The 14,047-nt window shown below is 38.3% G+C and overlaps 1 protein-coding gene across 1 annotated transcript; it reads right to left on the reverse strand.

The window, feature by feature from the left end:
- Positions 1-261: 261 nt before the first annotated feature.
- On the reverse strand, positions 262-1,221 carry MC2R (melanocortin 2 receptor). The gene has a single exon (XM_054285187.1). The coding sequence runs from the start codon at positions 1,219-1,221 to the stop codon at positions 262-264; it is 960 nt and encodes a 319-aa protein (XP_054141162.1).
- Positions 1,222-14,047: the final 12,826 nt, after the last annotated feature.

Here is a 14,047-nt window from a genome sequence, read left to right on the forward strand (position 1 = left end):
AAGGTAATTAAGACATTTGTTTAGTTTTTTTTTCCTTGAATGAAAATTATCAGCAGGATTAGCTTAGTGTGGAGGTCTGGTTGACAAAGATTTGTGTGCTTATTTATTTTTTATTCATTATTTGTTAACTGAAAAATCTCTGGCAGTATACTACAAGCATAGCATTACTTTGGGTGTAATTGTTGGTATTTTTAACTCTTCACACTGATATTGCGCTGCACCCCATAAATGCTTCTACAATTTTCATTTTTGATGAAGTGTTCACCAGTTGCAGCTTGACCTGGGACAATAGAACATCTTCTTAAATGTACTCCGCAACTCTGGGCTTCGGAATGCAAAAATCATAGGGTTGATGATGGCATTGCACATGATGAGTGTCCCATTCACATGGAAAATGGACATGTAGCAGGCACAGTAAGGGTTGTGTGGGCAAAACCTTGCTAAGAGGATGTGAAGAACAAAGGGGGCCCAACAGCAAAGGAAAACTCCAAGGAAAATAGTCAGCGTGATGGCGCCTTTCATGTTAGTTCTGTGATGGACGGTGCTGCTGGGCAGTGAGGCGATCTTTTTGGCGTGAGATCGAGCCAGGAGGAACATGTGGACGTAGAGGCAGAGTATGAAGAACATCATCAAAGGGAAGAGGATGGTGAAGGGAATGACTGTCGCTGCTTCATAGGAGAAGAGGGCGATGGCAATGCTGCTGCCGGCACAGAACGCCCAGATGATGGCCAGGATAACCAAGGCCCTCCTCAGTGTCATGATATTGTGGTACCGTAGAGCGTAGAAGATAGTGATGTACCTGTCTGCTGCTATGGCCAGCAGGCTGAAAATAGACCCCAGCAGAGACAGAATGAACATGGAGTCCATGGCATCATCCAGCTTTCTCTCGAAGTCTCCGTGACGTGTCAGGTATCCCATTTTGCACAAGATGATAAAGATGTTCTCCAGAGTTTTGTACAAGCTACCTAACATGTCTGAAATGGCTAAACTGCAAATGAAGAAGTACATGGGCAAGTGTAAATTCTTATTTCTCACAACAGCAATGAGGATAAGTAGATTTTCCAGTATCCCAGCGGCAGCAACAGTGAAAAAGACTTCCTCTGGCACCACAACCTGGGTGCAGTCAGTGATATTTAATGAAAAATTGCTTATGTTTTCAAGGGATGGAACGCTTGTCTGCCCTGGGTGTTTGATTAAGTTGGAAGGTCTCTCAGTGCTCATTCTTCTGGTCATGGAAAGAGTCTAGGTTGCTTCTTTTTCAGGTTTGGCTTTATTGTGAGTCTGACCTGTCAATCAGACCATTCTTCTTTTGATCAAGGCTCTGTCCTTCATCTGGAGCAATTTTAAGACTTAACTGAAATGTCTGGAATTTCTCCTACAATAAGACATGTAGAAACATAAATATCAGGAAGAAATTGACCACACATATGAGGCAAAAGTAGATATTTGAAATATCATGAATTGCAGTTTAAAGCACATCTATAATCACCATAGAGAAAAAAAAAATTGATTAAATAGGAGCTATTCAAGGCTTCATTAAACCTTAAAGAGAATCAAAGTGTAAATTCTCTTTTAGCTTCAAAGTGATTTTAAAAAATGTGTGTAATTTTCTTTACTAATGTGCATCCCACATTTACTTAAACTAATCTTACAGACTTGAAGAGTTTGGCAATCTTTACTGGCCCAGCTGTTTGCTTTGAGAAAGCCTGGCAGTTCTCACAAGATTTTCAGCATTATTAGACACAAATAAAACTAATGCCAAGATAAATCTTGTCATACAATAACATTACATTATTGTAATAACATAACAATAACATTTACCTCCATACCATTGATGGTGTAGTGAAATGCCCTCAATTTAAATGTGAACATTAGAAAATACTGATAGATTTAGAGGCATATTAGATGTTAGTGAAAGGCTTCCTTTTAATTTAGATTGAAACTGTCTTTTGATTCCATGAAAGTATTTCTAAGATCCGAAGTACAACTTTTTCTTGTCTGTATTTTACAACTATCTAAAACCCCAAATATTATTTCAGCATTGGGATAATGTTTTCCTTTTTCCACAATGATCCTAATCTAAACTACATCCAAGCATATAGGAATCTTTCCAAAGGAATGACTTTTTACTCTTTACATTAGTGTATAAATTGATATGATATTAATTTAGCTTGGATACGACCCATAAACTATAAGAGAGAATTTTTCTTCTTGTCATAGCCAATTTGGGAAATACAGATGCAATTTTGGTATTTAGAAAGTCTCCTTTTTGCAGATAATATTTTCACTGAAAGAGTTGTCAAGCACTGGAACAGGCTGTCCAGAGAAGTGGTTGAGTCACCATCTCATGAGGTATTTAAATGAGGTATGGATGTGACCCTTAGGGACATTGTTTAGTGGTGGACTTGGCAGTGCTGGGTTAATGGCTGGACTGAATAATCTTAAAGGTGTTTTCTAGTCTAAATGAGTCTAAAGTTTCATGATTCCACCTCTGTTTTTAAGTTTAAACCAGCTTTCTTTGACACTTTCATATCAGTAAATCTTGAAATTTCTTTGGACATTTGTTCATAATCAGGGTTGCTGAATATTATAACACACAGTTCCTGTTTCAAAGGGAGAAGTTAAAAGTTTCATTTATTTTGTATACAAACAAGGCTTGGAGCACCAGCCATCACAAATTTGATGAAACTAGAAGCATTCAGGAGAGTACCCATACATATCTGAAAACAAGGGTTGAATAAAGTGTATTGCACTGCAGCATGTGTGGGCATTCCCAAAGATAATTAGGCTGGCATCTGTCAGTATGTGATGGAAGGAGTTACTAACAAGAATGAGAAACTTGACAATGTCTTTGTAATGATATGTTTTTCCTATTCTCACCCGGAGCTACTGTCACAGTTAAGTTTAATGATTTCTAATCTAGCACTCTGTTACCAATTTTCACTCTTTATAGGAAGTCAGCACAGACACTTCAGACAAAACTTCATTTCAATAGGATTTAAACAGGAGAATCAGCTAGAAACATTTATTAAGTTGCTATTTTCTCAAAACTGTGTTTCAAGAATGCTTCTTTGCTGATATAGTCATATTGCTGAAATAATCTACCAGAAAAACATGAAGTTTCCTTCACTGAAAAGATATAATATTATGAATTGCATGGTATATTACATCTGCTGCTTATAATTTTACAGTAATTTTGTTTTGAGCTAAGAGCAGAGAATTTATAAGATCTTTGCTGGATTTACAATAAACTGAATAATTACATCACTTAATGTTGTTTTCCAACAAAAAAAGACCATCTTGTTTCAGAGATTCTCATTTCAGCATGTATACACGGCTACTGCACACTGTTCTATTAGAGTTGCATCAAAGATCTTGTCCATTATCTCCTTTTCTGATGCTTGAGCATGGTGCACAGTCATATTTCAATCTCAGAAATCCCAGACAGAAATATCTGTGTATTCAGTGTTTTACATGGGTCATCAGTGCTTGATCTCTGCACAGCAGACATTATATCATATATCTGCAGTAAGTGCCACACTTACATGGTGGTTTTCATTGCTACTGATCTCCCAGGTAGGGTGCATTGAGTAGTTTGGTGGTTCTAAGCAGTGCAGGAACAGGCAGACTACACATGGGAGGTAAAGCTGTTGTGAACATGGTGAGTAATATCAGTGGTACCCCCAGAAAAATGACTCTGGGCCCCAGCACCAAGAAGCCCCGGGTGAAGAAGGACCACAGGGACTCCACTGAATCCATGGGTAGTGACTGTCTTCTGCTTGAGCTCTCTCTCTCTTCCCTCCTTGCTCTTTTGTATTTCTTTCTATCTCTCTACCTCACACATACTGTTAAATAAAACCCAGGCTATTACTTTGTCATGTGGTCTTGTCTTCACCTTCACTCAGGCAGAGGCGTCTTTCAATAATTGGATCTTAACAGTGTCTTAAAAGATAATGGAAAAAGAAGACACTTTGGAGCTTGGGCGCATATTTCTACTGTCTACACAAATTAGAGCTGAGGTCCTTTCACACAAGGATAAAAGGTGAAAAAAAAGTGCTCTGGTATTAACACTCGTGTGTTAATACCAAAGAGTGTTTGGATGCAACAGATTTTCTCTCCCCTGTCAGTACCTTGACAGTTTGCTTTGTACTGTCCAGATGAAGGGTCCATGCCACTCATTCTCTGAAATATCTCAGATTTATCTTTTGCAGGTACCTGCAAAGTCAACCTGTCCCAGCTAGTGCTTACATTTCAGAATTATTAAAAATAGGACATTACAATTTTAAAATAAAAAAATACCATATAGGACAATTCCGGTTTTCCTGGCAATCAACAGCTGAATCATTTGGATTTTACCTTTTTTGAGGTCATTCATGGTGTAAGAATAAATCTGCCTGACTGTAGCAAGAAATGTAAAACTGTCAAAAAGCAATAAATGACAATGAAAAACTTAAAATCTGAAACACATTTACATGTGTAGCTATATAACAAAATCAGCAAAGAATTCAACCCATTCTTGTTTAAATTAGATCCTGGATGGAGAAATCAACAGCTCAGTAACACTGGATATTCAGAAACATTATTTATCTATCAAGATGCAGTCCCGTGACCTGGTATAATGGGCCATGAACTGATGGCAATAGTAAAGTTACAAAAGATGTATATATTTGTAGTACTGTCATCAATTTGTATTTGTTTGGTAATATCTAAAGGAGGATGAAGCAGAAGACTGGGAGAATGGAAGCCAGGACCAGAAACTATATTGAGAATATTGTACAAACTTAGGAAACAAATCAAAATCAGATTACCTGACAATGAATGGTAATCACTACGGTTATGGTGTGGCTCCTTATGATGCTCTTGTTACTTGGAAAGCCTGTATCACGGTTTGACGCTGGCACAATGCCAGTGCCCCCATGAAAATACCTTCCAAACATCCCTCCTCCCCCAACCAAGTTCCCAATGCATCACAGTAAGACAAAACCTTAAACTCTCAATTCAGTTGTCATCCCTCAGATCACCAACTCTCAGTCCATCACAACCCTTCAGATAATCAATCCTCAGTTCATCAAGAGGAGAGGAGTCCCTCTTGTGCCATAGGCTTCCCCAGGAAACACAGTTGGAACCTTGTGTGTTTCCATGTCACTCATGGCACCACCTGGTGAACATTTGCCATTGTGACATCTTCCTTCCATGTCCAGTGCTCTCACCACTGCACATGGACCAGAGCTGCTTCTGGGGTTTTCCTTTTAAGGGTGCTTTGTCCAGTTCCAAAGAGAGCACAGTCTCTCACCTTCAGGACACCTGTCCCCCCCAAATTTCACCCCCTGGGGCCGAGGGGTCTCAACACTGAACCCTCTTGGCTCTGAGCCATTGCCTCCCCCTGGATGCAGTCTCTATGTCACAGGAAGAAAACGGTTCTGTCCATGGCTATACAAGAAAAGTCCAGTCCACTCCATCATCGCCTACCACCTAGAATTCTTTTCAACTTCTCTCAGACATCTTTCACTTGCACAAACCTGTATCACACTTGCCCATTTCCTGCTATTTATCCCTATGCCTCTTCTCATTCAGCTCCAGGAGGATCAGCATTTGTAAGGTTTCCATCATGCAAGAAAAGGGTTAAAAATCTCAGGCTCTGCCTGTCCAGAACTCCCACGCTGCCCTGCTGGGCACCTTCTCGCCACAACCCCCCTTCTCCTTCTCGCTGGCCGCTATCAAATTTCGAGGTGGCACCGGCACAGACACCGGCTCTCTCTCTCTCTCTCTCTCTATCTCCTGTGGGGGATGGCTGATTAATGTCTCTTGGTGCTCCTCCAGTCTTCCATCCTCTTCCATCCTCAGGGCCCAGGCCCACCTCACCCAGCCACAGCAGCTGGGCAGGGGAGAGCTCTGGGCTCTTTCACCACCGGAACCCAGGAGAAGTTTTCCTGGATGTTCCCTGCTTTTAACCCACTGTGTTCTCAGAGGTGTATCCATGTCCCCAGTGGCCACACCAGGTGCCAATATTCAAATCTGAACAACTATTGGTTTGACCACAGCATCCCAAAAAACTCACTTCTTCTCTAAACACGACAGCCTGTTTGCACTGGTGTGTAATACACAGCTAAAAGCCAGCCCCAGTTCTTCAGCTTGTGGCAAGGCAGAGAATACCCTTGAAGATGCTGGGAACTCCCAGTGCTCCAGAGCATTAGCCTTGGGCACAAACCATAACTCTCTCCCGTGTGTCTTGTGCCCACTGATAACTAAATTACAAATTTCTCTGCAGTAGAAATACAATGACTTAGCATCTGAAAGGTCTGGGAATAATGGGTCTGGTCTTGACTTTTTTTTAATTGGATGAAAACTTAATTCACTGAATAAATAAATAACACCTTTCCCTTGATGCCAAAATACTAAATAAACTAGCCAGATCAGCTGCAATAGCAATAAAAGTAATTTCAGCTGTGAACTATAATGAGAAGATATGGTTAAAAAATTATATACCTTAATACTGTATAATTTCCCAGGGGCTTTTTTTTTGCATCTATTATTGTTTTAATAGCAAACCATACTTCCTTTTATCATAGAGACCCCAAGATGTATTTACTCTCTAAATAGCTGTAAGTAAATAAAACCTGAAAGGGTACTGAGTAGTTTCTTCAGCTTTAGGACTGCACAAAACAGCTGTGATAACAAGCCAATTATTTAGAGCCAATGATTTATTTCAGAACCATGAAATGTATGAATTCCTGGTTCTATATATCTAATTTTTTTTGGGAAAAAAAGTAATTTGGAAGGAATGCAACAGAATAAGGGAATTGTGTATCAGACATAGTGTAAGTAGTATATTTCACAACCCACTCAGTATATAAATAGGTGCTCATTTGTCTCTTGAAATGCCATAACCTTCCCTCAGTTCTCCAAAGTCTCAAATGTACTAGCACTTGTTTCTATGCCTTTATTTCTAGCTAGCTCCAAAGGTTTTTCACTGGGACACCAGGCAGTCTGTTCAGGTTTGTTCCCCTTGCCTGGTGCAGCTTAGAATGACCTCGTTTGTCTGAAAATGCCAGCCAAAGTCCCACAGACAGGAGCAATGTATTTTTTCAGTCACTCGTGTTTAAGCTGTTGCAATTTTGTATCAAGATACATTTGACAAAAAACTAGTGACAAATACCTTTTCCCTCGTTTCTAGCTTTTCTGGGAGTACCAAGCATTTAAGAAGGAAACAAGCCACTCAAAAACATGGATGTGGAGGCTTAGCTTTTAAAGCTGCAAAACAAGAAAATGGCAACCTTTTTTCTCTTTTTTTTGGTCTTTAGTAAGTAGGCAATGGCTTTCATGGGGACAAGAGGGGCTGGACTTGTTACAGGCAGGTGAGTTATGAGGACAGGATGATCCCTATGTGCGCTAATGGGAATTTCTTTTTGTCTGCCAGCCTGGCTTAACCCTGAACAAGCAAGTAAGTGAAAGAACACATCTAGCCTGATCCTGCCTTGCCCTGCACATCGTATGGTTCTTTACAGTCATTAGAAGTAATTGTGTCAGAGGAATTACTCTAAAAAATACAGACTCCTAAAGGCCCTGTCAGATTCTCTACTTCCTGTAGCTTTTCTGTCTGTCTCCAAGTACAGAAAATACCTCGCTCACTTCTAGGTTGACCATGCTTAAGGTACCTCAGCATGGCCTGTACAAAAGAATTCCAAAAAGAAATGTGCCTGCTTGAGGAACAGTAGCAGATCATAAGTGAAACATCCTCAGCTGTAATTGTTAAACTCTTGAAGAAAATAGTTTCCTCAAATGACCTTGATTTTAAATCTTTCACCACTTATTAAACAGACCCAAATGGTGCAGAAAGCATCCAAGAAAGTTGCTAAAATTTAGTGGCAGCACAGTTCTTTGATATTGTCCAAGTATTGCTCCTTTATAGGGAATCCTTCTGAAAGCATTGGTATCTCCCATCAGTAACTGGGATGCTAAAAGGGTGCATATCTGATAACCTTCTTTCCTGTAAAATTAAGAAAGTCTATATTTTAAATTAGGCATTATATGTTGAAAACTTTGTTCAGCAAACACTGAACAAAACAGGGGCTGTGATCGCAAAAGAGTGATGGCATTAATTTCCATCCTTCAGAAATAAGAATTTTTCATTTCTCAATGCGAAACATCTCAGTTGCTGACATTGAGGTAGAACAGAAAGATCTCTTTCCAGGGAAGGAACATGAGTTTCTCTTTCTGCTGACCGCTGTAGGTACAGCTAGGAAAAAGTACCATGTGGTCACATTTCATTGTTCTCTTGCTAGAATTTGTATCTTCTCATCAAAGTAAACATATTTCATATGAAAAACCAATTTATACCAGAATAGAGTACTGGCAGCTTTGATAGAATAATTTTCCTTTTAAGTACTTTTATCCTGTTTTCTTTTATTTTTTAAAATTACAGTGTAGGTTAAATAATGTCAAATAAGGGTATGTGAAAACAGTGATGAAAATTGGAGATGCTAAGACACCTGGATCTTCATCACACAATCTTTTGAAATTTTATTAACAACTGCAATTAGTATCCATGCTGTATCAGGTAATTTATTCTTTTGCTTTGATCTCCCTCTAGTGTTCAAGAAAATAGTGTCAGCCAGGTATTAATGACTGATCAGAGCTATTCTAATTCTTCACATGCGTGGACATTACATAACATTGTGTTTCCTAATCTCGAGTTCATGAACTATTACTAGGCCTAGATAAACTTTTTTTTTGTGCAAGGGTGTTCACTGCCATGGGTCTCAGTGATTTATTGCACCAGGATAGTGAGTGTATGTCCCATATGATTTCAGTGTTGCTACTTTCTTAGAAATAACTTCACAATTAACTCACATTGATTGAGATGGCACTTTTTGAAGAAAAGCAAGGAAGCAAAAAAGGGAAGTGTGTATGCTTACAAGTTAAATACATTGAAAAATATTGTTGTATCTAAAGCTGTGCATATACCTATTGGGTTAACTACTACCAAAATTTCACTCACATAATTACAACTGTGGCTTCCTTTTAAAAATACTTTCCAGAGTGAAATTAAGGTGCAAATCATAATTGCTGAAATTTTAAATGTATGACATGTGTGCATATGTTGAAGAGACTTCTTTTTTCCTGGCTTTGAAAACTGTATAAAAGCATTTTCTGACCAAATCATAATCTAAACAGACTGGAGATCTTGCAAAGATTACAGCTGAAAAAAATTTGAATGTTTGGTTTACTTCTTATGGGTAATTCTTTTTTCCTTAGGATCAGCACCAAGGTAACACAATTATGTGTTTCTTTTATGAATAAGGAATAATCAGGAAAGATTTTCTTATTCATATTTGAGTTTAGGTATATTCACTATACAATGATTTTGTTGCAAAAAAGAAAGTAATAAGGCATCTAAGCTGTGCAGAAACAAACTGATCAGGACCACTTCTCTCTCTGTCATGTGAGTGTAGCTTCATGCAAGACGTGCATAGCTCTGGGTGTTTCAGCAAAGATAGTGGAAGCAGGTAAAGTAAAAAGGATTAAAACGGATGGACTGAGTTCTTAATATCCTTAACAAAATAAATCTTTGCAGTAGCAGAGAGGAAAAAGGAATTATTTAGGATACTTATGAATGAAATGGCAAGAACCATTAAAAAGGCGGAGAGAAAAAAAAAGTAAATCTGAAAATCCTGAAAATCTAGGAAACATTTTCTAGTTGATGAAATCCTTGTGGCAGGATCATTTTTCACATACAATTTCTGAGTCTGTAAGCTATGCAATTAGCTGAGGTGCCTGGAACTAAAAAAGCTGCATAAAATGTTGGAGGTTTTGTAAAGACTCTTGCTTTGTAACAAGGCATAAACACAGAATGTTAACAGAGTCATTAGTGCACTTTATTTCACAAAGTCTTTAGTGAAATAATCTTCTTCATATCAAGTGTGTGGACAATTTATTGAAAATGAGTAACCTGTAGAGATTAAAGCTAGGACCTGTACAAAATCAAGGACTGTAAATATATTAATGCACTTCTCACTGGTGTTCTGCGTCCTTTTTCAGTAGTTACACTTTGGAGCAACCTTCCCACCAGTGTAGACAACATGCTGTGCCCTGGGGAGTGGGAACTTCTGCAATTCATTTACTACACAGCTATCAGGGAAGGGAGTGAAATTGCGGTGAAGGTTTCCCCTGTCTTTACTGCTGGACAGTACATGGGATCATGAAAGTTTTTTTTCTGAAATATGTGGAGCCTCATTCTCTGCAAAGCTTCTGTTGCTTTGCAAAGTTGAGATACATGAAGAAATACAGCTATTGTGATATATTAAGAAATATAATTATTAATCAGTTGTAATTTTTACAATGCAATCTACCTAAAGAATAAAACCTCAAAAGACCAAACCAAACCAAGCTTGCTCTGCCTGATGCAGGTGATTGCTTTGGAAATTTTGGTCACAGCCTTCACCCTCAGATCAGTTTGGTGTCATTGGAGACACTTGGTGACAAGCTACAGTGATCAGTACCTACTAAATATGTTTCTTTATTAAGATTATAGTGGAAAGATGCATGTTTCTTTGAAACAATAGTTATTGTGCCTCAGACTTTGTAGCTGGCTTTTATGACACTATTCTTTCCTATTTGCTTCCAGAATAAATTAATTTTAAGCCTATAAAACTGTAAATTTCTGCAAAGAATGAAAAATTATATTGGATTTGAACACAGGGTGAATAGTTCTTTGGGATCTTTGTAAAATCAATCAAGAGGCCTTCAAGTGACATTTCTGGAGGCCATTGCTCTGTTTTTACACTTTCCACTAAATCACTGTTTGCCATTAATAATGCCCCACAAAAATGTTACAACAAGCATTAAGGAAATCTTCTTTACAGAAAAGCATTTACCATTTAATGAAAAGGAACTCCTGTGTTTCTGCTCTGAAGAAGCACCCCTAGCTGCTCTTTTAGGAGCCAGCCATCTTTTTCTCTGGCTGTGCTTTCTCCAATAGTTGCAAACAAAATAATAGTCAAGGTAGATGGTACCATTAGAGTAATATCTAATATTTTTAAATGACAGAAAGCAAGGGTGTGGATTTATAGCATATAGCCTGCTGTTTAAATGCGTTATCTTATGGTATGTATTAGGTATCTATTTTGAAACAAAAACATGAATCAAAAATACAGCATCTTCTTTCCTGAGAGCTACTTCAAAGTGCCATTGTGCTTTTTGTCTTGCCACTGAATGAATATGTTTACATCCATTTATGCTAAAAAGTAATGTAACGTAGTGAAAAGGCAATGATTAAAAGATTAATTCAATAGACGGTTATTTTCTCTGGGAAGCTTGTAGAACGGGGGTAGGGTGAAAAAAAATATCTCTTATAGATTTGTCTTTTCAGAGCCATCTTTATTCCTTATGCCTGGGAGGGAGAATGAGTAGGAAAAAAGTGTGAAAGGACTCATATCTAAATTCTCTGACTGTAAAAATCTGCTTGCATTTGGAGTAGTGGCCACATAAAGCTTTAGTCTGATCACATCTTGGCATTCAGTGCTGCTGTGGCTTCTGCTATGGGTGGAAGTAAACAAAATCTCATTGCAAAAGGTGTGCTGTCATCCAAAGCCACCTCTGGAGAGGTGTCGGAGATTTATGAAGATGCCTAAGATTAGGTAATTTTAGCTTGTTTTTCCCATGCACATTCCCATGAATGTGGAACTCCTATGGCAATGACGCTTTGGCAGAACAGGTATTTCCACTCCTACAGGTATAATAGAATTAAAGGTACATATAGGGGATGTGGATATGTGTGCATGTGGTGAAATTTGCCTTCTGCTTCTGGTCTGAAATAGTTAACAGGGAAAGTCAAAGGATAAATAATAGTTCTGGTTCTCTACAACAACGAGTTTTAAGCAGAGACATTTGTTCTGCCCTCATTTGTGCTTATCTGCTTGAAGGCAGAGACTGCTGCTGTTCTCTGCCTTCCTCTCTTGTGTGCTGCTGATTGACACAGGATTAAGCATCTAAAAGTATTGGCAATTAGAGTGCTGCAAACCACACAGTTGTCTGAGAAATCTGTACCTGTCAGGTACATCGATGGAATTATTCAATACTTGCTCTTGAGCAAGTGAGAACAGGATTTGGTCTCCCTGAACAGAGTGAATACAACAAAACCATACCTGGCAGGTGTAGCCCTCCTCAGATAATTCCCAGTCCAGACTCAGAAGAGCACTCATTTATGATCAGCTAGAAAGTCTCTGAGGGATGTGTGGCCTCTGGCTGACACAGTGAAAAAAACCAAAACAGTTGAAGCAGGAAAAACAGTAAACAAAAGATAAACATTTCAATAGAAGTTTTCCTACTCTATAACTTAACTTCTTCCATTGGTAAAGAGGATAATCTTACTCAGTCTTCATACAAGAGGAATAAAATCCTTGCCAAAATTTTGCTTTAAAGAAGAATGACTAGAAGATGAAAGATTTCAGGGAACATTAGGATATATGGCACTTCATTCTACAATAACACTGCATATCTCTAATTTCTCCAAGGAGGCCTAATGACATTAGATATATTTTGTAACCTCCACTTACCTGCTAGAGAAACCACTTGTGAGTCAGTTTGCTGATAGCTCTGGGAGCAAGATTATTTATAAAGGAAATGAAGCCAACACAGCCTTTGCGTAAGGGAAAGACTGGAACATCTAAATCAAAGAGGACGACAGTTGTTTCATTGGCACAACCTTGAATTAGAATCTCTTTAAAATAAATCATCCACTGTCTCTTGAAACATTTATGGGAAAAAAATAAAAAGCAAAAACTGCCCAGTCAAAGGGAAAATATTCTGTTTCAGATGGATTTTCTTGTCAGCTACTTCTCTTTATAACCTCCCTTCCTAATATTTGGAAGGAGGAGTGTGTAAATCACAACAAGACCATGGGCTATATTATAAATAATAGTTAAACACTCAGATAAATAGTTGAGATGGTGTAAGATGTTTATTGCCATCAAGATGTCACTGTCTTTGTTTTCAAACTGTCATCTCTACTAAAGATACATCTGGTAGCTGAACTGAAAGGTTAACATGGTAGAGAGAACTCAGTAGCACCAAAATCCAACTGTACTAGTCCGAATAAATGCAAGTGATCATTATGGAGATACATAATTCAGATTGTGAAGGTTAAAAAAATGTACTGAGCTTTAACAACATTCCATGAAGATGTGGTTGGCCCTATTACTGAAACAAATGGGAAGGAATAGCATAAGTGAGCTACCCTAGGGAAAGACTTCACATTTGGATCTATTAAGTAGCAATTAAATTTCAATGCCCAAAAGCAGAATTATATTCTTAACAGCATAAACCAAGTAAATTTGTTTGCTTCCAGGCTATCTAAGGAATTCAGGCTCAAGAAATGAGGCTTTAATTCATCTCTGTGCAGCAGGGCTGGTAAAAACATAAACTCCCAGCAATTAGCAGTTTGACAGCTTCAGTGAGAGTCATTTGAATACCTGAAACATAATGACTGGTGGAGAAAAAGCTTAACAACACATGCAAAGGGAGAGGACCTGAAAAAATTAAAAAACCTTCAAAAGTGGAGGGTATATCCATCATCTGAGTGTCCTTCAAATTTTCAAGGAGAAAAAAAGTGTCTCACTCTTCATCCTCAGTTTTACATAGGTTTGCTTTTAACTTCCTTTTCTTTAGACCAGTTGAACCTGCTGAACGCCATTATGATCCATAAAAATAATTAAATAGAATAAAGTCAAGAGGACAGCTGGTGTCACAGGAGTGCAGAACATTTGTTTACTTTTTTTTTACCTGCATTGTGCAGCATTTGAATAGACTCCTTCAAATATAGCTGGTTATGGTCCTTGCAGGAGCAAGCTTCAGGAGTACTCATTCTTTATATTTTCAGGCAGAACTCATCCTATGAACTCAGGTTCTTTGCACTGCTTTGAGGCACTCATTAGGTGCCTCAAAAGTTGTGAAGGCCTTCACTCCTTGTGCTGTGAATTTCTGCTCTACCCTAAGAGCGCAATACACAGCCTAACAATATACTGTATGCACAAAAAAATTTGTACCATAA

The sequence above is a fragment of the Melozone crissalis genome, unplaced genomic scaffold (genome assembly GCF_028551555.1).
Source record: "Melozone crissalis strain CALT ecotype California unplaced genomic scaffold, PUWL_Pcris_2 ptg000042l_1, whole genome shotgun sequence".
In the NCBI taxonomy this organism is placed as follows: Eukaryota; Metazoa; Chordata; class Aves; order Passeriformes; family Passerellidae; genus Melozone; species Melozone crissalis.

Coding starts and splice junctions, on each gene's coding strand:
- MC2R (XM_054285187.1), bottom strand. CDS start 1,221: ATGAGCACTGAGAGACCTTCCAACTTAATCAAACACCCAGGGCAGACA.